The sequence below is a fragment of the Manacus vitellinus genome, unplaced genomic scaffold, assembly GCF_001715985.3.
Source record: "Manacus vitellinus isolate BGI_N305 unplaced genomic scaffold, ASM171598v3 scaffold_18_pilon, whole genome shotgun sequence".
Classification (NCBI taxonomy): domain Eukaryota; kingdom Metazoa; phylum Chordata; class Aves; order Passeriformes; family Pipridae; genus Manacus; species Manacus vitellinus.
The window spans coordinates 9,728,194-9,749,847 of NW_021939324.1; the positions used below are offsets into that span (position 1 = coordinate 9,728,194).

Consider the following 21,654-nt stretch of genomic DNA (forward strand, 5'->3'; position numbering starts at 1 on the left):
GGAGAATGGGGAATATTCACAGTTTTAAGATTTGGGGAGCAGAATCCTACATTTGCTTGTCATATTAAACCATATGTTATCAAGCTATCCTTTCTCAGGACGTTTATATTTAATATAAAAATTGAAAAAAAAAACAACCAAAAAACCACTGGTAGCTTACTTTTACATATGGCATCAGTAAAAACCAGTGGTTTTCATGTAGCACTTTGCATTTTTACCTCTTTGCTCAGCTTGAATCAATTCAATTTTCTGTCACTATCTAAGGACTGCCTTAGGTCATGTAATCATGTTAATATAAGGGAAATCATGTTAATGTAATGGACCAAAATATTACTGTCAGACACTCATGGGTTTTTTACATTAATTTTATTAGACATCTTGCAACAAAGAAAAAATGTCAAACAAACATGCAATTCAGAGGTCATTTTAACAGTCAAATATTTTCTGCTTTTCAGTGTAAGTGCCATATTTGAATGAACACTTCCTTTTAAAACAACATGCCTTCAGGTTTGTTTTGCTGCTGCAGTTGTGAGACCACTCCATTTTCCTTCTGTGTGGAAATTGACCTTTACAAAATACCTGTTACTCAATAGCATTTACCTTTTTTGACTTCCAGGCCCTTTGCATTTCTTTATTCTTACAGCCCACCTATGATTGCTCATGCATCCTATGGCACAGTATTAGCTGTCTGCGTGTCAGACCCCTCTCTCTTCCCTAAACCAACTTCTCTTTAAGTTATCAACCTGGAATATAATTCATAAGTACCACTGTATAACAGTCCTCACCTATTTCCCCATTTCTTAATTTTGCAGCACAAAATTAAATATTGATAGTTATCCTTATCTGCTACTAAGTACTCCCCTGTTCCTGACTTAATCTTTCCATTCATTCCAAGTGCTGGGCAAATGATTTATCAAAATGACCGTAACAAAGCACTTAGTTCTAAAAGCGCAAGTATTTACTTCTAAGTGATGAGAAGAAAAAAAATGTTAGCACTCAAGAAGTCTTTAGAATCCAAAATCTTCACACCCTCTGTAGAAACTCCAGTGCTTTTCCATTACAGAGCATGGCAGAAACTCCTCTTTACATACCATTATTCTCTCACGGAATTGAAGAAAATGTGTCAGACTTTCCACTGAGTTAAACTGGACAGAAGAGCCTGTTGAAAATGAATGCAAATGATAACAGAGTGTTTATTGGAGTAATGAAAAGCAATCATTGGCACTACTTTCTAAAAAGGTGTTTGCTATTTTTTAGACCATGTAATCATTAGTGTTCCCTACAAATCTGTAACATATCCTAGGATTCTTGTGGGGAAAGACTCAGGACATCTTACCAGTATCTCTCACCCACATCCAGTAGACCTTCTGGTGCCCAGGCTGAAAAGTTAACCATCCCAGATATTTCCAGTTACATAACAGGAAAATGCAGTTTTTCTTTAGTACTGATGGAATTTCACATATTATGTCTACAAAGAGATACGCTTGGTGTACTTCCCTAAATTGAGGAGTCTCACAGGGAATACCCATCCTACAGTCCTGAAAGGACTATATAAAAAGGAAGGCATACACTCGTAGAGAAGAAATTGCAGGATTGAATAATGGGTGTTTGCAATATTTAAATATCTGCTGGACTGAATTAACTATTGCAATGAATATATTTAAGGCATTCGTGTCAGTACAAAAACCGAACTTTTTAAAACTTAAAAACCATTCACAAAGTAACATTGTAAAGATCCAGCAGTAGGAAACGTTACAAGGCATTTCTCCGTAACAGCACAGACTCCAAAAGGCACTTGCAACTGTAGATTTCAGCGTTACTTGCTTTTGTTTATCTTTCATCCTCACTTTCTCCCTTCAGCACCCTTGCACAAAGTAACAGAGTTGCTGAGCTGCCACAACCAGCCCAGCACAGAAACTGCCAGTGAGAGCAGAACTGTCACACTTAGCAGGCGGTATCAAGAGAGGGAAGACTGTCATTAAAGTAGGGATGTCTTCTGATTAAAAAAAACCAACAAAATCAAACAACAAGCCACATCAAGAAGGTGTCCAAACAACATTCAAGTGTCTCAATAAGCAAAACAGGACTATTAGATCAGTCAAGATAAATCCTTGTCAAAGTACAGAGAAAACATGTTTGAAGTGACATCAGTTGGCCATTTAGTTTGCACCTATTTCTGGGCTCCCATGTGCCACACCAAGAGTCTCTTTCTCTGCTACTACAGTTTTCCATTTGTATCACCTACACTGCTTCCAAAAAGCAAAATATATTCGCTGAAAACATTGGTAGAAGAAGCCAGTGCTAAAACAGTGTAGCTTGTAAGTGTTAAGACCTTCTAACTCCATGTCTTGGTAATGATTACCCTGCCACACCCTGAATCCCAGGAGCTCACCATCCAAAGCAGCAAAGCAGAAAATTGCTATTAGAAGCAAAAGGTCTGTGTTCAGAAATGCAAACAGGGAGTTTTATGTGTGTGGATGTTCCACACCCATGACATCCACAGCAAAACTTCTGACTCCAGTGAGGACAGGATTGCATTCGGCATCTTACACCATCCGTGCATCTTCAGTACCCTCAGCCATGGCATAGTACATAATGGAACAAAGTATATGATCTCATGTCTGGGGTATATTTAAGTACGACTGACTGCAACAAAGATAGGCTGCACACAAGTCCCATGCAAGAAGTTACATCACAAACCCTCCTCACACAGTCTTTACCACTTGTGAAGCAGCTGTCAGTCAGTTGCACTAGAAGAAGACAACTTATACACTCCTCTAGAAGTGATGTTTTAAAGGGCACAAACAGGAATGTTTGGACAGAAAATCAAAAAATAGTTTTAAGAACAACTTCAGGTAAAAATAATCTTAAAAGTATGCCTGGGATTTTTTTTTATAAAAGAAACTGGCAGAAACTGAGATGAAACATTGTCATTAATTCTGAGTCTGAACTGCGGTGACATGACAGGCATGGCTTCAACCTGCTTTGGTTTGTTCAAAATAAGCTTTTTCATTCTCAAATCTCTACATTTTGTATACAAGCAGAGGGAATATTCTTAGCACAGCCTGAATTTAACATCATGTTTTGAGAGATCATAATTGGAGAAAAGACATTCCTTTCTTACTTCAGAAATGCTCTTTGGAAATGCTCCACATTGATTTAACTTACTTACTAGAAATTCTCAACTCAAATACAAAAGTGTAAGAGAGATCTGACCAATTAGATCTATTGAAGTAACTTTTTTCTTCAGCAGCTGACAGCTTGTTGATTCCTTTGGGTTAAATTTATGTTTTACTTATCCGATTAAGATTTTGTAAATTAAATATCAGTATTCTACTGCAAATACTTTACCCGAGTGAATAATTAAAATATCTAATATCTATAACCTCTATTTTTCAATAAGTTAGGTAACAGTCAACAGCTAGCAAAACCACAGTAATTTATATTTCCTAAAGCTGCCTTCCTCAATTCTGGCATCAATGTTTGATATCAAAATTTCTACATCCATAGACAATATTTCTTCCCGAGTAAGGATAAATCAGTATTTTAGTCCCTGTGTTTCTTCCTCTATATTCTGACACAGATTATTAATGTCCTTCCCATTTTTCTTTCTCAATTTTTTCTCCCCTTTCTCTTTCTCTTTCCTATTACTTTTAATCATCTAATACCCACTTTGATGTTTCCTTCCTCCATTTTGCTGACTGTTAACTCTCAGACCCTTACGAAAGACTGGCAGCTTCCAGGCTGTAAACAGCAGAGAAATGTTGCTATACTGTTATCCAAAACTCAGTGCCCCCGGTACAGAGGAAAACTTGATAAATGAAGACACACACAGGCAGGGTCTTTCTCTGCTTTCTTACCCTTGCTGTCCTGTTAGGTGTTCTCAGTTTTCTGTCATCTTCTACAGGATAAAGTATCAATATTAGAATGAGCTTTTTTACCCCAAAAAATATGTGGAATACACATGTTGTCTCTTGGTAGCTTTTCCATCCTTCTTATCAACAGTTTTTCTGTCTCTGAAGGCATCTATTTTAGTTCTACAGTTTTGAAACAGTGCCACAGAATCAAGTAGGTTGGAAAAGACCTCTGAGATCATCGAGTCCAATCTATGACCTAACACCACCTCATCTACTAGACCATAGCACTAAGTGCCACATCTAGTCTCTTCTTATATACCTCCAGGAATGGTGGCTCCACCACTGCCCTGGGCAGCCCATTCCAATGTCTGATCACTCTCTGTGTGAAGAAATTCCTCCTAATGTCTAACCTAAACCTCCCCTGGTGTAGCTTAAGACTGTGCCCTCTTATCCTACCGCTGTTGCCTGGGAGAAGAGACCAACCCCCACCTGGCTACAACCTTTTTTCAGGGAGTTGTAGAGAGTGATGGGATCTCCCCTGAGCCTCCTCTTTCCCAGGCTAAACAGCCCCAGCTCCCTCAGCCTCTCCTCAGAGGACTTGTGCTCCAGTCCCATCATCAGCCTCGTTGCCCTTCTTTGGACACACTTCAGCACCACAATGTTCTTCCTGAACTGAGGGGCCCAGAACTGGACACAGTACTTGAAGTGTGGCCTCACCAGTGCTGAGTACAGGGGAAGAATCACTGCCCTGGTCCTGCTGGCCACACTCTTCCTGATCCAGGCCAGGATGTCATTGGCCTTCTTGGCCACCTGGGCACACTGCTGGCTCATGTTCAGCTGCTGTCAGTCAGTACCCCCAGGTCCCTCTCTGTCTGGCTGCTCTCCAGCCACTCTGTGCTCAGCCTGTAGCACTGCATGGGGTTGTTGTGGTCAAAGTGCAAGACCAAGCACTCAGCCCTGTTGAACCCCATACTGCTGGATTCAGCCCATTTATCCAGTCTGTCCAGGTCCCTCTGCAGAGCCCTCCCGCCTTCTAGCAGATCAACACTCCCCCCCAACTTGGTGTCATCTGCAAATTTCTAAGGGTAGATTTGATCCCCTCATCCAAGTTTTCAACTTTTGTTTCCATTTCGTTGCATCTCTACAAGACCTAGTTCTCTGGGGCTGCTAAGAATCCAAAAATTTTATTTAAGGAGAATTCCCATTAATGTGAAACTACATGAATATCAGACCATAATCTCCAGTTGCACAGAGGTTAGTCAGCAAAGACTTTCACTTCAGTGCAGAGTCACCATTTTCTGATATTAAAACAGCTCCTGAAAGATTACATCTTGAAAATCCCACTAGTATCTTCCTTACTTATCCCAAGCAAGAAAGTGCTGGGACTACCCAGAGGCACGGTTATGCATTTTATAACTATTTTACTTGGGGAAATTATTTGTAAAAGGAATTTAAATGCTTTTGTAGTTTAAGCAACATATTTGAGTAAATTTACAGGCATCAGTAAATCCAGTTTAAATACTTCTGTAAAACAGGTAACCGTTAGTATAATCTGAGAGATCATCTGAGGGAAAGATGATCTCATTTGCAGTATTTGGCAAAGTCACAGGAGATTTTATTCTTCTAACTCAAAGGATCTGGTTCAGCACAGCTAGTCTAGACATGGTCTACAGATGCATAAGCAAAAAGGAGATCTAAGAACAACACACTTAAAGGTGACAGCCTTTGATCTAGAGTGCCACAAGGGAGTATTTATAAAACAAAAATCTATTTTTAAGTGCTTTCAAGTTTCTTGGGACCTATCCACACTCCTCTCAAGAACTTAGAGAAGACCAGTCACAATACAGGAGTCTCAATAGGCATTGTCTATTCAGACCAAACAAGGCCTTAGAAATGACAGCCAGCAATTCACATAACATTTTTGGGCCCTCTGACTCTTAAAAAAAGGTTTCTACTAAATTGAGGCACAAGAATTCTGCCCATGCTAGTAGTAATTTTGAAAATAACTTTTCTTTCAGCTAATCGAGATCTGACATTTTGGAAAATGAGATGTGTGTGAACAGATTGAATAGTAAGACTAGACCTTCCTCCAACAAAATACGTTTTCCTAGTAGTTTAATATTTTTCCCCTCTGAATGCTTTTGCTTTTCTCTAGGTCTCCCCACAGTTCTTGATTCACTTCACTTGATATCAATTCTTTTTTCCTCCTGTAAATGCTGGAGTCCAAGGACTCTGTCTTTACAAACCAATTACTAAGGAGTGATCTTTTTTTAACATTCAGATCAACCATGTCAGTCAGACACCTGAAGTTAGTCCATCCACTGTAAGATACAGGTCATCAGGGATTTTGTCAATTGTGATCCTCTTTGGCTACCCCCATCCCAATTCTGAAAGTATCTTTTCCCCAAGAATTAATTTATCAAGCAACTGTAAATTACACACACTGCATTTTTTTGAATTAGTAATTATAACCCTTCAAAAAAAGTCAAAGGATATTTATAGCATCATTATAATAAATAAATCATTTTAGTTCGGAAGCTACCTAATGGACTTTAATGACCAGATAATTCATGGAACAGCTATAACAGTGCCAGAAGGACATAGAGCACCTTCTGATAGTACCTTAGCCTACATTTTTTTCCCTTCACATATCAGACATGAGTCACCATGGATGATCTATAAGTTCAGTTCATCATTTTCCTATAACTGAAATTTGTATAGTAATAATGTGGAATTTAATTCATACTTCCACAATTCACTATTCTATTCTGTTGCTTCTAGATAAAATGCTAGATTTGAGAAACATTTCCTTTTTCACTCAGTAAAGGATAATATTCCTCAGAAGTTCATTTTTCCTTTTTGTCCTCCAGTGATATTGGCAAAAAAATGTCACAAAGCAGAAAAAAATATTAGGTGTTTAGAATCATTCTTCTTTCAAAAAGTATTTAATAACTGGGCCTTTCTTGTTGCACTCTGTATCTGCATGGGAAAAGGACTTGCAGGTATGATTAAAGATTAAGTATTCATGCCTTTTATTCTAAAGCACCACTTTCAAGGTTTACGCTGAAATCTCTATTTTATGTTTCATTTGGCAGAAAATATTATTCCTACAAAAGGACTCAGAGATGGTATACTTTTTCAAAAGATATACTTTTTCTGTTTCTAAACATCTGAAGAATGTAAAATAATAATATTTTTAAAAAAAGCTTTCTTTAAAGCATTGCCCAGATAAGTGATATGAAGTGATGCAAATACATTATTTTCCATTAAACTTCCGCCTACGTCACAATCTCATACAGTAACTGGTTTTTATCTTCTTCTAGGTATCCTTGGGCCTGTTAGCCAGTAACAAATACTTGTACATGACACATTCTGAATCATTATTCTTTAGGAACCTTGGATTGGTGTATTAAGATATTGTTAAGTTTTTCACTTAACAATGTGAGGAAGTCAAGTCCTCCAGTGTACTGCAGAAATCCACCGATGTTTCAATAACCTCTAAGAGAAACAAGATAACAATTTAAATCTCAGTGACTCTTGCCTTCTTTGATACAGATATGATTTTTTCCGCAAAAGGTGAGAGAGGTATAATTGACATACATGCAAACACCAATTGAGAAATGTAAACAGCCTCCCACAGAAGAATCTATATTCAAGACTGAATTTATAAAGAAATAAAATATAATAAGTATTTTTAAAATAAAACAGCTGATTCCATTTTTCTCACACAAATATTTTTACACAGTTGTCTAGATGACTTTTCGGTTTCTCAATTAAATCAATCACTCTACTTCAATATCAAATTGCAAGTTCAATAACAACAACCTAGTACCTTTTATTAAAAGGGACAAAGATTGCTTTAATATGATTCCTAGGAGTCTACTTCTTGGTATAACTAGCAGGGTGCAGGTTCCCAACATATGTTTCTTTCCTTTCAAACTTACTGATTTATTGTTGTAGACTTGATTATACAATTGTATAATCATTTGGAAGGAAAATGCTTCTCTAAAATTATTTCTAACCGCTTTAAGAAACTTGAATTTAATGTGCCGAGATAGTGCATAAGAAGCATTTACAGGGCTAAACCTGGGTAATTAAAAACACAGTACTTTAAAATTCCTGCAGTTTATAGCAAACTGAGATGGAGACTGGAAGAAATGGAAGAAAAAGTATAAATCAAACTTCAGCCCAGGTTAGAACAGCCACCTGTAGAAAAACCAACAGCTCATCTTTTTCAAGCACTGGCAAAATCTACAGAGGCTGTAACTCATTTGCTGAGTTTTATGTACAGCCTCAGAACAACTCATAGAGCCTTCTCCTAGGCTATTATCATGTGGTGATTAAAAGACTGAATTGTTTTGTTTAGAAGCTTTGTTGTAACTTTGTTAAAAGTCACTTAAAAAAAGACAGAAGTATGATATAATCTGAACACTCACCAAGGTAAAATCATCAGGTAGTCTCCTAAATGCTTTCATTTCACATTACCAGTACAGTGCCAAAGAAGTCTTTCCTCTCTGTTTCAAGCAAAGCAGCAGCTGAAGCCAGTGCCTCTTGAAGCTTGCTGTGTATCACACTGCCTTTTGTTTATTGCTTCCAAAAGTAAGATAAGAAAAGATAAATGTGTTCTAGGAAGATTATCTACAACAGTTCTGTTTGCCTTAGTCTTCTCTCAGTCTCCATGGGACCACCAAAGCAGATGAAAACATCATAGTGCAGCTGATGAATTAAGAAGATGGGTCAGTTATCAAAGGATTATTTTTTACAATTGTTTCAAAAAGTAAAAAGGCCAGAAAGCCAACGTTCAAAGCACTTGACTACAAGTCAGTTTATGTACTCTTTAGGTAGTTTTCTTAAGGAAACATGGTTTCTGTATCAACAAAGAGGGGCAATGGTTGCAAGTTTTAACAAGCAAAATTCCAACTACATTCACTGGGAAAAAATCACCACAAGCACATGAATATGCTGTACAGTCATATTATGGAATGCCCATCCTTGAAAATATTCAGAATTTGACTAGACAAGGCACTGAGCAACCTTATCCAACTTGGAAACTGGACCTACTTTGAACAGAGGGTTGGACTAAAGATCTCCGCAAGTCCCACTGAACCTACATTAGCCTGTGATTCTGTGCAATCACATTGTCACCTAGTTATTTCTGCAGTGATTTGCCAGTTTCAGAAAAATCTAACTTACAGGTAAGAAAGACAGATATTAAATTCTTAGAATTGGCTTCCATGACATGTAGTCCTTGATAGCTGTTTCTTTCCCCCCCCTTTCTCCCCCTCCACAAGTTTTTGGCCATCTAAAAAGTGATTTTTGTTTGGTTCTTGCTGGCCACATACTTCAGTTCTGAGTCAGTCATGTGACACAGTACCTTCTAGCCTGCTGGAAGTCAAACAACAGCAGATAGAGGATTTTGGAAAGGAAGAGTGTGCAGATGAAGAAAGCCTATACCTCAGTCACGGTATGCAAAGGTACTGGAAAACACAGATTGGTAAATTCTGCAGGCAGAACTGTGTGCTTCTCAGTAAAGTAAGTAAGTACCTAAAGCAACTGCCTCGAACTTTACAATACAGGAAAATACTTTTAAATATTTTGTCTATGAGCCGTAAGGAAGAGAAAACAGTGTAATAGTTGTGCCTTGAAATACCTCTGAGCTTGAAAAATATTATGGATGCAAAAAATTTGGATTCCAGAAGGCAGAGAAATCGAAACTGAGATGGTGGTTAAATTTTTTAAGCCTTATACTGCATTTTAGGCAGCTTTTTTCCCTTCAATTAACAGGGTAATTATAGTAAGTATAAACAAAAATTTATATATGGAATGACATTTCTGTAAATTTCCAATTTACTATTTTTTATTATATTATGAAACTTTAATTTTGCATGATCTCCACTGGCTGCTATGGTTACTTTTGCTACAAAATTATTGTACGCTCTTGCTGTAACAGTTTCCACACAGGACTGAGCACCCAAGGACCATACATGCTACAAGACCATTATTTTGTTAGCAGAACTAGTACCTGTATTTCTAAAAACGTGAATGTGGCTGTTAATTTGTTCAGCAGAGAAACATAACTCCTATGAGACATTACTTTTCAATTCATATCATAGGCCAGTTCAATTTGGGCTTTTCATACATAAATCCGAAAACGATCCACTACACAATCTGGTTTTTGTAACTTTAAAGACTACCTTCCTCCAAATATTCTGCTCTGGCTTTTACTAAGTCTGAAAAGAAAAAAAAAAAAACCACAACCCACCACCACCAACAAAAACAACAACCAAAAAAACCCCACCGCAAAATAAACAAAATAAACATGGGATAACAAAGCATTTTCTGCAGAGGTTTGTCAACCCTGGGGTAAACTTCATCCTTTGCAAGGTAGCTGCAGGGCCTATGTACAGAAGCACATAAAGAATTGCTTTAAAGTGTGGATACACTTTCAGTTTGCAATGACTGACAAAGTTTAGGCCTTTCACTTCTGGTTTCTGCCCTACTGCCTCCCAGAGCAGATCTCACTCGGCACTGTTTCCCACTTCAGTGCAGTGTTACCTGACACCAGGGTTTGAGCGAGGTTTGACTTCGCACTTTGGTGAATCAGGATCGTCCCTCTTAGTGTAACCACAAGCAGTACAGAAAAAAGTACCAGGTCCAAGTGCAGTAAGCACTGTTCAAATCGTACAAATATTACACATAGGGTTTAATGTGCAATCAACATAAAAATGTAAAACTGAAAACACAATGTTACAAGCTCAGTCAACCACACAAAGATCAGAAAATGTTTAGGAACACTTCCACATCTTCCTTTAAATTAGATTATATGAGATTATTTAGCAATGCTTATGTATCATATTTCTCCACCTAAATCCAGAAGACACTTGGCTATGCTATTATTTTGGAAAGACATTTAACTCAGTACTCAAAATGATATGGAGTTATTTTGTTAACTACATCAAAATAGCAAAATGTTTCTAATTTGGACACAGGAGAGTCAACCATACTGAGTTCTGAAAAAATCATTGTTGGGTCATTTAGATGAATCCAACCCATCAGCAGCGTCATCCTTTTTCTCCAGCACTCTTTCCCTCCCACACACTGATCAATTCCATGCTACCTACTTTCTTTTTCCTTTCATACCTCTTGCACAGTCCTTGAACCCACCATTAGCTTTTTAGACAGTTAAAAGAACACTTACTCATAAATTCCCTGTCAACAGCTGCTTCTCTTCCAGCACACAGCAAAGTTTTCCCAACTTCTCTTTGGGGCAAGGATGGGGTGTCTGGATGCGTGTTGCTCAGGTCAAAGCTCCCAAGAGGCTGAGCAATGGAGACAGTACTAAAACTCTGATGGTGCTGGCTGTGGTTGCTGCAGCCCCTTGTGATAAAATTCTTTCCTGAGAGCATAAAACGATAGTTTTGTTCTAAGAACAAAAAATAACACTTAACACTGGTGCTTTAATGCACAGAGCAGATATGCTTTTTATTTTTCTTAACTTTTTTCTCTAAATTTCCACTTAGCCTTTTACCACCTAACACATGTAAGGGCAGACTTTCCTTTGCTCCTTTGCAGCCCAGTTGTTGCTGCTGTAAGATGATTTTTTTTAAAAAAATATATGCCTTCCTTGGCAAAATTACTAGACGCCACACAAATTTAACTTGAAAAGTAGCCTACTAAATATATGAGTTCGTTGCTTGCCTCAAGGAACACAGAAACATATACCATATCACATGATATCCATATCATGATCACAGCAAAACTATTCTTTCTTACTTTCAAGAAAACTTACTGAGTTCAGCTGCTCATTTTATGCTCCATACCTGAAATAACACTAACATAAACCTTCCAAAACAGCTCCTATGGTTTAGACATTAAGAAATCACCCAGATACCCTTGAAAACACTCTCTATTCTATACAACTTTGGGGTCTTTCATGAACTAAAGTTGAGCAAGAGTTGTTCTAATCTTTCTAGGTGGAAAGATTGGTTATTAAATGCATTAATGGTTATTAAAGGCATAATAGAATTGTCAGAGCACAAGAACTGGACTAGCTGTTTTCCAAAGACTGCCTTCCTGAAACAGCAATTCAAAATGAATATGCATATCACACTTACTGTAACAACTGGATAAGCTTTTATTTTAAGCCACTTTTCTGGAATTTCAATATGAAATTAATTACCTAACGTCAACATCTACTCTGCAACTGACATCTGCTTCTGAATCCTTGTTATTCTTGGTCTTTTTAGCAAACGTTATCTCGTCATTACATGTATCAGAAAGCATAGAGGAATAAATTCCAAGCCATATAATAACCGTTTCCTCTGCTTTCCTATATACAGATAGTCTAAAAGTACTGTTTATTTGCTTAATGTTTAGTTCTCACTCAGACTTGAATACAGTAATTCCCTCTTTCTGCTAGCGTGACCCTGGAACAGACCAAAGACTCAGTCTCAAAGAAGGGACATAAACTGAAATTTAGTTGGGATTCAGATGACCAATTCCAAAACTGCAATATTTAATGCTGTTCAATTTTTTTGCACTAACACTCCTAAAGTACCTAAAAGTCTGCTGCTGTACAAACCTTCAAGCACCTTATTAATCTCAACCAAGCTGGAAAGATTGGTTGAGATTATGATTGATTTCTTATGCTGGCAGCAACAGAACAGCAACTCCAACTGTCTTGCCTAGGGGCCTTGATTTGGTAGATGTTCTTAGGACACACTTCGTAAACTGCGTTGCATACAAAGTTCATTGGTAACTGCTTTTTTCTGTTACAAAATGGCTAGATGCAGCCCCTGCGCATATAATTGTCTTCCCACTTCTCCACACCCTTCGTACAGTATCCCAATGAACACTGAGCTAAGATACAGGAAGCTGGAAGGACAGTGAAGGAGGGGTATTTAAAAGAGTAGCATTCTCCTCCAAAATCACTCCAATTACAGACCCCAGTCTTCTTTCTTAACAATGCTCTGGGATGCACAGAAAAAAAATTAAATTCATTAATACAGTGAGAAAAATAGATGTTTGATTCTTTACAAAAGCAGCATTAACTTCTACTATATAATACACAAAGGCTTCAAGTATATCAGAAAGATAAAAGTGCCTGGGAATGCATCCAGGCAAGCAGTACGGAATAGTTCACATCCACACCGGCAACATTTCCTCTGCTTTTGAGCAGGCTGGCTGCAGGCAAAGTGCCTGTTGCGAACAGTGTTTGGAACAAACTAACTCCTGAACTGGGCCTCAAAACCATTTGGGAGTTGCCAAATGACCGCAACTGTTCGCACAATACAACAGTCCAGGTTAATCCTTTCCTGAAACTATTTAAGGCACTGTTTAATTTCCTACTATATATCTGGCCATCTGAAACGGAACTGAAACTGCGAACACTCCGGCTTTCACTTCCTCAATTTCTCATCTAGGGCTAATTACACATCACAAAAAACAACTTCTTTAAGTACTCTTTTCCGGATTGCCATGGACTATTTGGGAAAAAACACTCTCTCCCCTTTAGGCTGATTTTCGTTTGTCAATAGTATTTTTTGAATAAATAGATTTCTCAGTTCTAGAAGTTACAATGTTTATCATAAATATTCTGCAAGTGGAATAATTTAGAAGAACTAGTGAAATTTTCAAAAGCCTATTAAAAAGATATGAAACTAAGCTCATTTTAAAGTCATTTACACTTGGTATAAACTGAAGTTACTGAAGCAAGGCAAACTGAACTCATCATCTGGATGGTCTTAGCTTGAAGAAGATACCAGCAGAACATGGTAGTTTGAATATCAAATTAGTTACTTTGAATTATTATATTTACTTTTTAAGAACAGACTAAACCCGGTATCCCAGTTCACATGAAATGTAAAATCTCATCCAATTAATGGCACTAATCCCAAAAGCCCAAAACCTTTTTGGATTCCAAGCACAACTGGCTGTCAAAGGGACTTGGGTTTCTCTGAGAACACATTACTTATCAAAATTGGACTGAAGTTTTTAAGTCTGCTGGGCAATTCCGAAAAAATTGTTCAGTGTCATTTTGTTTCTTATGCACTCTGTTTCTTATGACTACTTATCTCTAAAAAGAGAGTAGAATACCCCCCTGGTTATTACCATTGCTTGGGCATACTGGGATTTCCACCAACACAGATAATTCAATATGATTTGAAGATGTACATGAAATTAAAACTTATGCTAGTGTATCTGAGTTTGCAACAGAAAAAGTATCAAAATAGCTTATTAACTTCACTATATATCAAATATTTTAATGTAAAACTTTACATAAAAAATTTTAACACAGCAACCAAGTCATTATTAACTATTCTCTTCACACAACAAACTTGTGGAAGAAAAGAAGTGTACTTCTTTAGGGTTCATGTATAGGTTCTAGCACTACTTTTATTTCAAGCCCAAGATCTGTGACAATCATGTACCCCGGAAAAAGCAATCGGAAAGCAGTAGAGGAATTCTGGGATTTTAGTTCTTCAGAAATCACTTTCTGATGCTTTCAGTCATGGCGAATATTAGATTTTAAGTGGTACATACCCAAAGGCTCTCCTTCCTGTGTTGGTAACTCCAGGTCACTGGAAACTGACACTTCATCAACAATAAATTTTGACAATTCTGTCCCAAGATATGTAACCTGCACAAAGAAATCTAAATGGATAACTCATTGATTGATTTAGTGGGGGTTTTTTTGATAGGTGTAAAAATTTCACTTTTCTTATAAAATGGAGTTTATGCACTTATCAGTCTAATTTGTGTCTGCCAAGATTAAGGAGGAATTCTGCTAATTTGAGTTCTAAATGAAAGAAAAAAATCTGCAAGCACAATACAGTCCATGTGCAAAGCCCTCTAAACTCTGCCAGTATGTTTGCAACGTTTGTCTGTGACACCCCGACATTTCAATAAGCTTGCTCCTTTTTATTCAAACTACCTTTCAGCTTTTTGTATCCCTCTGAATCATTATTAAAAGGAATGTTTTCAAATACATTAATGGCAACAGGCAGTTTAAAAATAACATGGGCCTATTACAGGATGAGGATGGTCAGGTCACAAACAGGGATAGAGACAAGCCAGGGATGTTTAACACTTTCTTTGCCTTTGTCTTCAACATGGAATACACACCAAAGAGGTCTCAGTGCCCTGAGCTGGAGGACCATGACTGTGAGAACGATCAACTCTCAGTCAACCCTGAAATTTTGAGGGATCTGCTTCTCCAGCTGAATCCCTACAAATCTGTAGGGCCTGATGGGATTCATCCCAGAATCCTCAAAGAGCTGGCTGATATCATTGCAAAACCTCTCTCAGTGATTTTTGAGTGGCCTTGGGGTTCTGCAGAGGTCTCAGATGAATGAAAGCTGGTGAACACTGTCCCAGTTTCCAGGAAGGGCAAGAAGGAGAACCCTGGAAACTATAGGCCTGTCAGTCTAACTTCAGTGCCTGGTTAAATTATGGAGATTATTCTGGGAAGTACTGAAAAAAAACCTGAAAGACAACAAAGTCATTGGTCACAGCCAGCACAGCTTCATGAGAGGAAAGTCCTGCTTATCAACCCGATTTCCTTTTATGACAAGGTAACCCTCCAAGTTTATCAAGGGAAGCCAGCTGATGTAACTTTTCTGGATTTCAGCAAAGCTTTCAATACTGTCTCTCACAGGATCCTTCTGGTTAAAATGTCCAGCACACAGCTGGATAAGCACATCATGTGGTGGGTGAGCAATTACAGGGTAATAGTGAATGAGGTAACATCAGACTGGTGACCTGTCACTATTGTGGTTCCACAGGGCTCCATCTTGAGCCCTGGGCTCTTCAATATCTTCATAAATGACTTGGAAGGAGGACTGGAAGGGATAGTAAGAAAGTCTGCAGATGATGCAAAACTGGGAGAAGCTTCTGACTCCCTTGAACGCAGGGAGGCCTGAGGACTGGGCAATCACCAACCATATGAAGTCTAACAAGGGAAAGTGCCAGATTCTGCACCTGGGATGGGGCAACCCTGGATGTACAGACAGACTGGGGAATGAGATGCTGGAAAGCAGTGTCAGGGAAAGGGACCTGGGGGTCGTGGTTGATGGCAAGTTGAACATGAGTCAGCAATGCCCTGGCAGCCAGGAGGGCCAACTGTGTCCTGGGGGGCATCAGGGAAAGCATCACCAGCTGGTCAAGGGAGGGGATTGTCCCGCTCTGCTCTGCACTGGGGCGGCCTCACCTTGAACATTGTGTGCAGTTTTGGGCACCACAATATAAGAAAGATATTGAGCTCTTAGAGAGTGTCCAAAGGAGGGCAACAAAGATGGTCAGGGGCCTTGAGGGGAAGCCGTATGAGGAGCAGCTGAGGTCACTTGGGGTGTTCAGCCTGGAGGAGACTGAGGGGAGACCTCATTGCAGTCTACAACTTCCTCATGGGTGGAAGAGGAGGGGCAGGCACTGATCTCTTCTCTGTAGTCACCCGAGGGAACATCCTGAAGTTGTTTCAAGGGAGGTTTGTATAGGATATGAGAAAAAGGTTCTTCATCCAGCGGGAGTTGGGTGCTGAAACAGGCTCCTCAGGAAAGTGGCCACAGCACCAAACCTGACAGAGTTCAAGAACGGATGATACTGTCAGGCACAGGACAGTCCTGTGCAGTGAGGCCAGAAGCTGGACTCAATGATCCTTGTGGGTCCTTTCCAACTTGGTATATTCTGTGATTCTGTGATCTTTAACAATATTCTTTCAAATCCCTGATAGCTCACAGTGCAAGCATTCCACATTCTTTCAACACTTATGAGTAGTTCATCTCTGTTCAGCTATAGTAATGTAGCTCTATCATTGCTGCTCCCTCAGTAAAAGTAAGAAGACCTTTTAAAATTTAGGCTTGTATTCTTTTCTGCTTTAAGAAGTGTACAGAGATCTAGATTAGTGAAATTTGTTATATCCATTTATTATTGCTATTTTTGGCGGTAAAATCAGGCCTACCTTATTCCACACATACTTCCATGTCACAGAAATATCACTTCCTAGTAGGTCTTTAACCCACTGAACTGGATTCTGCAGTATTCGTCCTTTACTGGTTCTGATCTTGCCATTCTTTAAGATTGTAGCTTTATGACTAAATTCCTAAAAAAAAATAATTTCAACTCATATATTAAAAAATACGAAATAACATTCTTGAAACATGAAAAATGCTGAAGAACAATATAGTTGAAAAGTTGCAGCTAACTCTCATTTTCTCTAAAAGTGAAAGAATTTATTGCCACTATCATAAGCTGTGTGATGCAAAATAAGAGGATTTATTCCACCAGAAAAAGATGTTGTAGCCAATAAGAGGACAAATCTCCCTATGTGTTTATCGGAATTGTATTTACATCTTATTTCCTTCTAGACATAACAAGGCTTTGAATAAATTAATTTGCAACAGTTAACTTAGGCACTCACAGGAGGCAAGTCAGTGTAACAAGGAACTGCTACTCAAATGCAATCTGCCTTACACATATGGAACATGCATGTCACAGTGAAATTCCAGCAAAATGCAAAGATGAAATGTATTTGCATAAAAATTTCCCTTATATCAAGGGATATAATTTATATGTTTTAGGAGGAACCTGACAGTCTTATCTTATGCAAAATTAAGTCTAAAAGAACTTATTGTTAATGCTCCTTTGATAATGTAAATACAGCTCAGTTCTGCAAACGCAACCTCCAGAAGCACAACTCATTGTGCTTAATAATTGTTTATAATTGAGCAAAATAAATAACTGTTAAACAATTGTTTATAACAGAGCAAGTTATGGTTTTGTCATATTGGTCTTGGTTAGACTAACAGAGCTAAACAGTGGAAAAATCAGCTGCTGATAAACTCTATTAGAAGTTAGTAAGTCACTTATCATGCATGAGGTTAAATAAATAAATCAGAATAAGAGGATGATCCAGCAAATATTGAACCACCTCCTACCATATCCACTGGCTTGGGGTGCCCGTAAGAATTTAAATTAAGATGATTAACCCAAATGTTTTGATGAGCACTCAATCCAGTTCACAGTTTCACAGCCTAGGCCTACAGAATTCAACAACTGCATTCAGCCTGTCCAAAGCTAACCATAGGTATGGACTATGCACCAGCTGTATGTTGTTAAGTACATCTCTATAACGAAAAAGGAAAATTTATTGATCATCTCCTCTTTGCAACGCAACAGACACTGGTTTCTAAATTTCAATCTCTATAGCACATTCTTCCAAGACATAAATGAATGTCATTTTCATCCTAGTAAAGATCACTGACTTTTCTACACTCTGAACACCAGAACTTCCACAAGGGGTTGTAATTCCTTAAGAACCACATGCATCAAGCTGGTATCAAAGATAACTGTCTTGAGAAATGACAGTAACCATACTGAATTCTTCATCCTTTGAATTAGTCATCTTGCAGTTCAAAGGAATATTATATGTTCTTTAAAGAAAAGAAGCATGTCTACATACCTGTCATACAGACCACGGTAGAGCCTTGTGATTTACACTGTCTTGTTACTAACACAAGACCACATGAAATGGCAACTCTCAGCAGAAAAGCATTCCCGAGCAGATTACAGGTGTAGAAAAAAGTGTCCTTTCTACATTAACTGCACCTGGTGAGCTGGCTGAAGAGAACCTTTCATGTTTTTATCAATATGCTGCCCTGCAAATAACTAGCTCTCATGTGGGAATTCAGTCAATAATTCCCTCATTTGCTCAATACTAAACCAGGCCCCTGCCAGCTGCCTTGCAAATCCGCTCTGTATTTGGAGGGACATGGACATGCTTTTCTATTAAAAAAGAGGTTTCTTTTTATTTTTTTTTATTCAAATATGATTTGTATCAGACTGTAAAATTAAAGAACCAGTGAGCCTACAAGCAAAAAATTTTGCACGTATTTATGCCTATGAAATCCTTGATGTCACAATTCTTTATTTGAGGGACTTGCTTCCAAAAAACACATTAAATCACAAAACCTTTACGCTCTCACTCCTTCCTTCTGGTTCTAGCAGTAGAAAATATTAACAAACTGATAATGCAAAGTCAAAACCAAATTTTATACATGCAATAGTCTGTGTGTTATAGTTACAGGTCGATAAAAGATTTCATCCATAGCATTTTCCTTTAAAACTCATAAACAATTATCTGTAACCAATGAACAAACACATTCAATAATGAGTGCTGAAGAAACAGACTGAACTATGAGAACTGCTGATTTCCCATTTTAGTGTGTGGGTTTTTTTCATGATATGCTAATATTAATACTATTAGATCTCAACAATTACCTGCAGTTTGAATTCTAAAACATTTTCTCCTGGCTTAATCCTTCCCAATTCAAGCAGATCTATCAATTGAAGCTTTTTCTTACTTCTCCGTTCATACCTCACTTGTTTTTGTTCCCATTCCTGGTTACTATAGCTCTGTGAAGATTTCTCACTAACATTTACTTGAGAATCTCTATTTGAGGTAAGATTTGTAAGCACCAAGTTGGTATTAAATGAATTCTCACTACTCCGAAAGACCATTTGCTGCGAAGTATTAGGGAAGTTCTTCATTGGTGTTAAAAAATTTACTTGCTGCTGCTGGAAAGCTTCTTTCTTGTTTACATATCTGTGTAGATTCCCATGTGTAATAACCTGCAGGAAGTCACTGGCTGGCTGACAGACATTCTTATTCACAATATTTAATGTGTTGGTCACTGAAGTCGGATTTAAAGACTTGTTTCCTTGTTCTGCAAATGCTACACAATCAATGTCTTTTTGCTGTGAGTATCTTGTTTTAGCAGTGGAAACAGTAGGTTCTGAAGGCAATGTCTGCACTTCCGCAGTGTTTGTCAGCTTCGACATGTTGTCAAAGGGATATTCTCTTACACTGTTTTCAGATGCCAAAGCATGATCAGAAGCCTCTTTGCTTCTAATTGCTTCTTTATTTGCTCCTGTCTCATCCAAACAGATGTGTGGATGCTGGCTGCAGTCCTGAGCTGAAAATCTATTTTCTAAAGAGACATGTACTCCAGCTCTGTTTCTATTAGGCATGCTGGCACAAAGCCCCATACTAAACGTAACTACATCAGGACATACGATTTCATCAGCAGTTAAACTTTGTCTTACATCATTTCCATAGAAAATAACACAGTTTGAGCTTTCCTTCTCTGAAGATGATGAACTGAACATTTGCTTTGTTTTTCTGTAACTTTGTATTTTCTGCACTAATTTTTCCTGGTTTTGGGCAAGAGTCAACAGACTCTTTTGCCTAGAAGCAAGGTTAACTAATTGTTTCCTCAGTGCTCCTTTTTTGAAAGATTCCACTGAAGCCCTATAGAAAATAAAAAAAAAAAAAGGACATCAGAGTTACTGTAAACACAAAATAAAGACAGTTTAATAGATGTAACCTACTAAGAACAGGAATATGTTTCAAAGGACTCTGACAACACCTAAAATTTCAACAATATTTTTATCCTGTGTGAAGTTTAAAGTTCAAATCACAGGCTTATGGATAAACTGCAGAATCTCACAGCAGGATGTACAAGTAAGATGCAAGTAAGAATCCCATAGAATTTGGATGGAAAGCATCAAAACAACCTTGTACTCCTATACCACCCTCAATTCACAGAATCCAAACTGGGTCTATATTATAACTGTCTGCTCTTTTATTACCACAAATAATAATAGTTCACTGAATTCAATGCCTTTCAGGTTCTAATCTGGAGCCTTCTAAAATGAGTTCAGGACGAACTACTGAAGGGTGATACTATCAGAATTTTTTTATGGTGCACATAACAAAATATTTTGTGAAGCTACACTAAAAGTACCACATGACCATTAAAAAAAGAGAACAGAGCAGTTTAGGATTACCTGCAGGGTATCTGCAACACCCAGAAATATTTATCACTTCCCTCTGGAGCAGTTTCACTCTCAGTATTAAAATGCAAATAAATTTGTGTAGGTATTAATTTTACAGTCCTTGTTTCTTAATTCAGTCACTAGTTTGTTCACAAGGCTAATTTGGAACCCGAATTCCTCATAATTTTTTTTATTATCTGGTAATTTACACATTACATTTTATAGCTGGCAAAATGGCTCATGGTAGAAATATTTCAGTCTCTGCTCAACAGCCTGTATGTTTTGCTATGAGTCTACCTGGGAGCTGTACATGCTGCTTTTACATAATCAACCAATTCTGCTCACACAAACATTATGGAGACATCCTCAGAAGCTGGCCTAGAAAGCATCCATTAAACAGGATGCTATATTCTTATCTCACCACATGACCGGCACTGAGGTAGTCCCTCTCAGAAGGAAGAAAAAAGAAGCCCTGTGAGAGCTAGAGTCATGAAGCTGACAATTCACACAGTCCACGCTCACACTAAGGTGAGCACTCCTATCCTACATTTGAGTTGTCCTCACAAAACATGAATGTCTGCACGCATGCTTCAAGCCATTTCTTTCAATGGCTTTTGTGGGCTCTTGGCTGAACACTCCTAATCTAGGGGTGCTAAAGAAACAAACCAGAGGCACAGACATTCCAAATAGTGTCTTGAGTTGCTACTACTTTCCCTCATGACACAGCTCAAAATTAATGTCTTTGTTCAATACCTCCATTTCTTAATTTCTTCTTAAGTATTTTTCCACACTTTTTGCATGTTCACTACTGAATTTCAATGCTCACTGTGTGCACAGCAACTGATTTGTATGTACTAGCTCAGCTGAAGTTCTTCTTTGATGTAAACGCTTACTGGAGGCAACTGAAACCAGTGTGGATCATGCTTCCACAAAATCTGAATGAAAACCACATAGATTTACTTTCATG

At 38.0% G+C, this 21,654-nt stretch overlaps 1 protein-coding gene across 2 annotated transcripts in view; it reads right to left on the minus strand.

Moving 5' to 3' along the window:
* Positions 1 to 362: 362 nt before the first annotated feature.
* ANKRD31 (ankyrin repeat domain 31) overlaps positions 363 to 21,654 on the minus strand; it is a 61,659-nt gene continuing 40,367 nt past the window's right edge. For both annotated transcript variants that reach the window (XM_029959032.1, XM_029959031.1), the window contains 4 exons: positions 19,131 to 20,160; positions 16,813 to 16,953; positions 14,400 to 14,496; positions 363 to 1,159 (listed from right to left, as the gene is read on the minus strand). In XM_029959032.1, the coding sequence (XP_029814892.1) occupies positions 1,008 to 1,159; positions 14,400 to 14,496; positions 16,813 to 16,953; positions 19,131 to 20,160 (1,420 nt within the window). In that variant the 3' untranslated portion in view covers positions 363 to 1,007. The remainder of the gene's footprint in view (positions 1,160 to 14,399; positions 14,497 to 16,812; positions 16,954 to 19,130; positions 20,161 to 21,654) is intronic.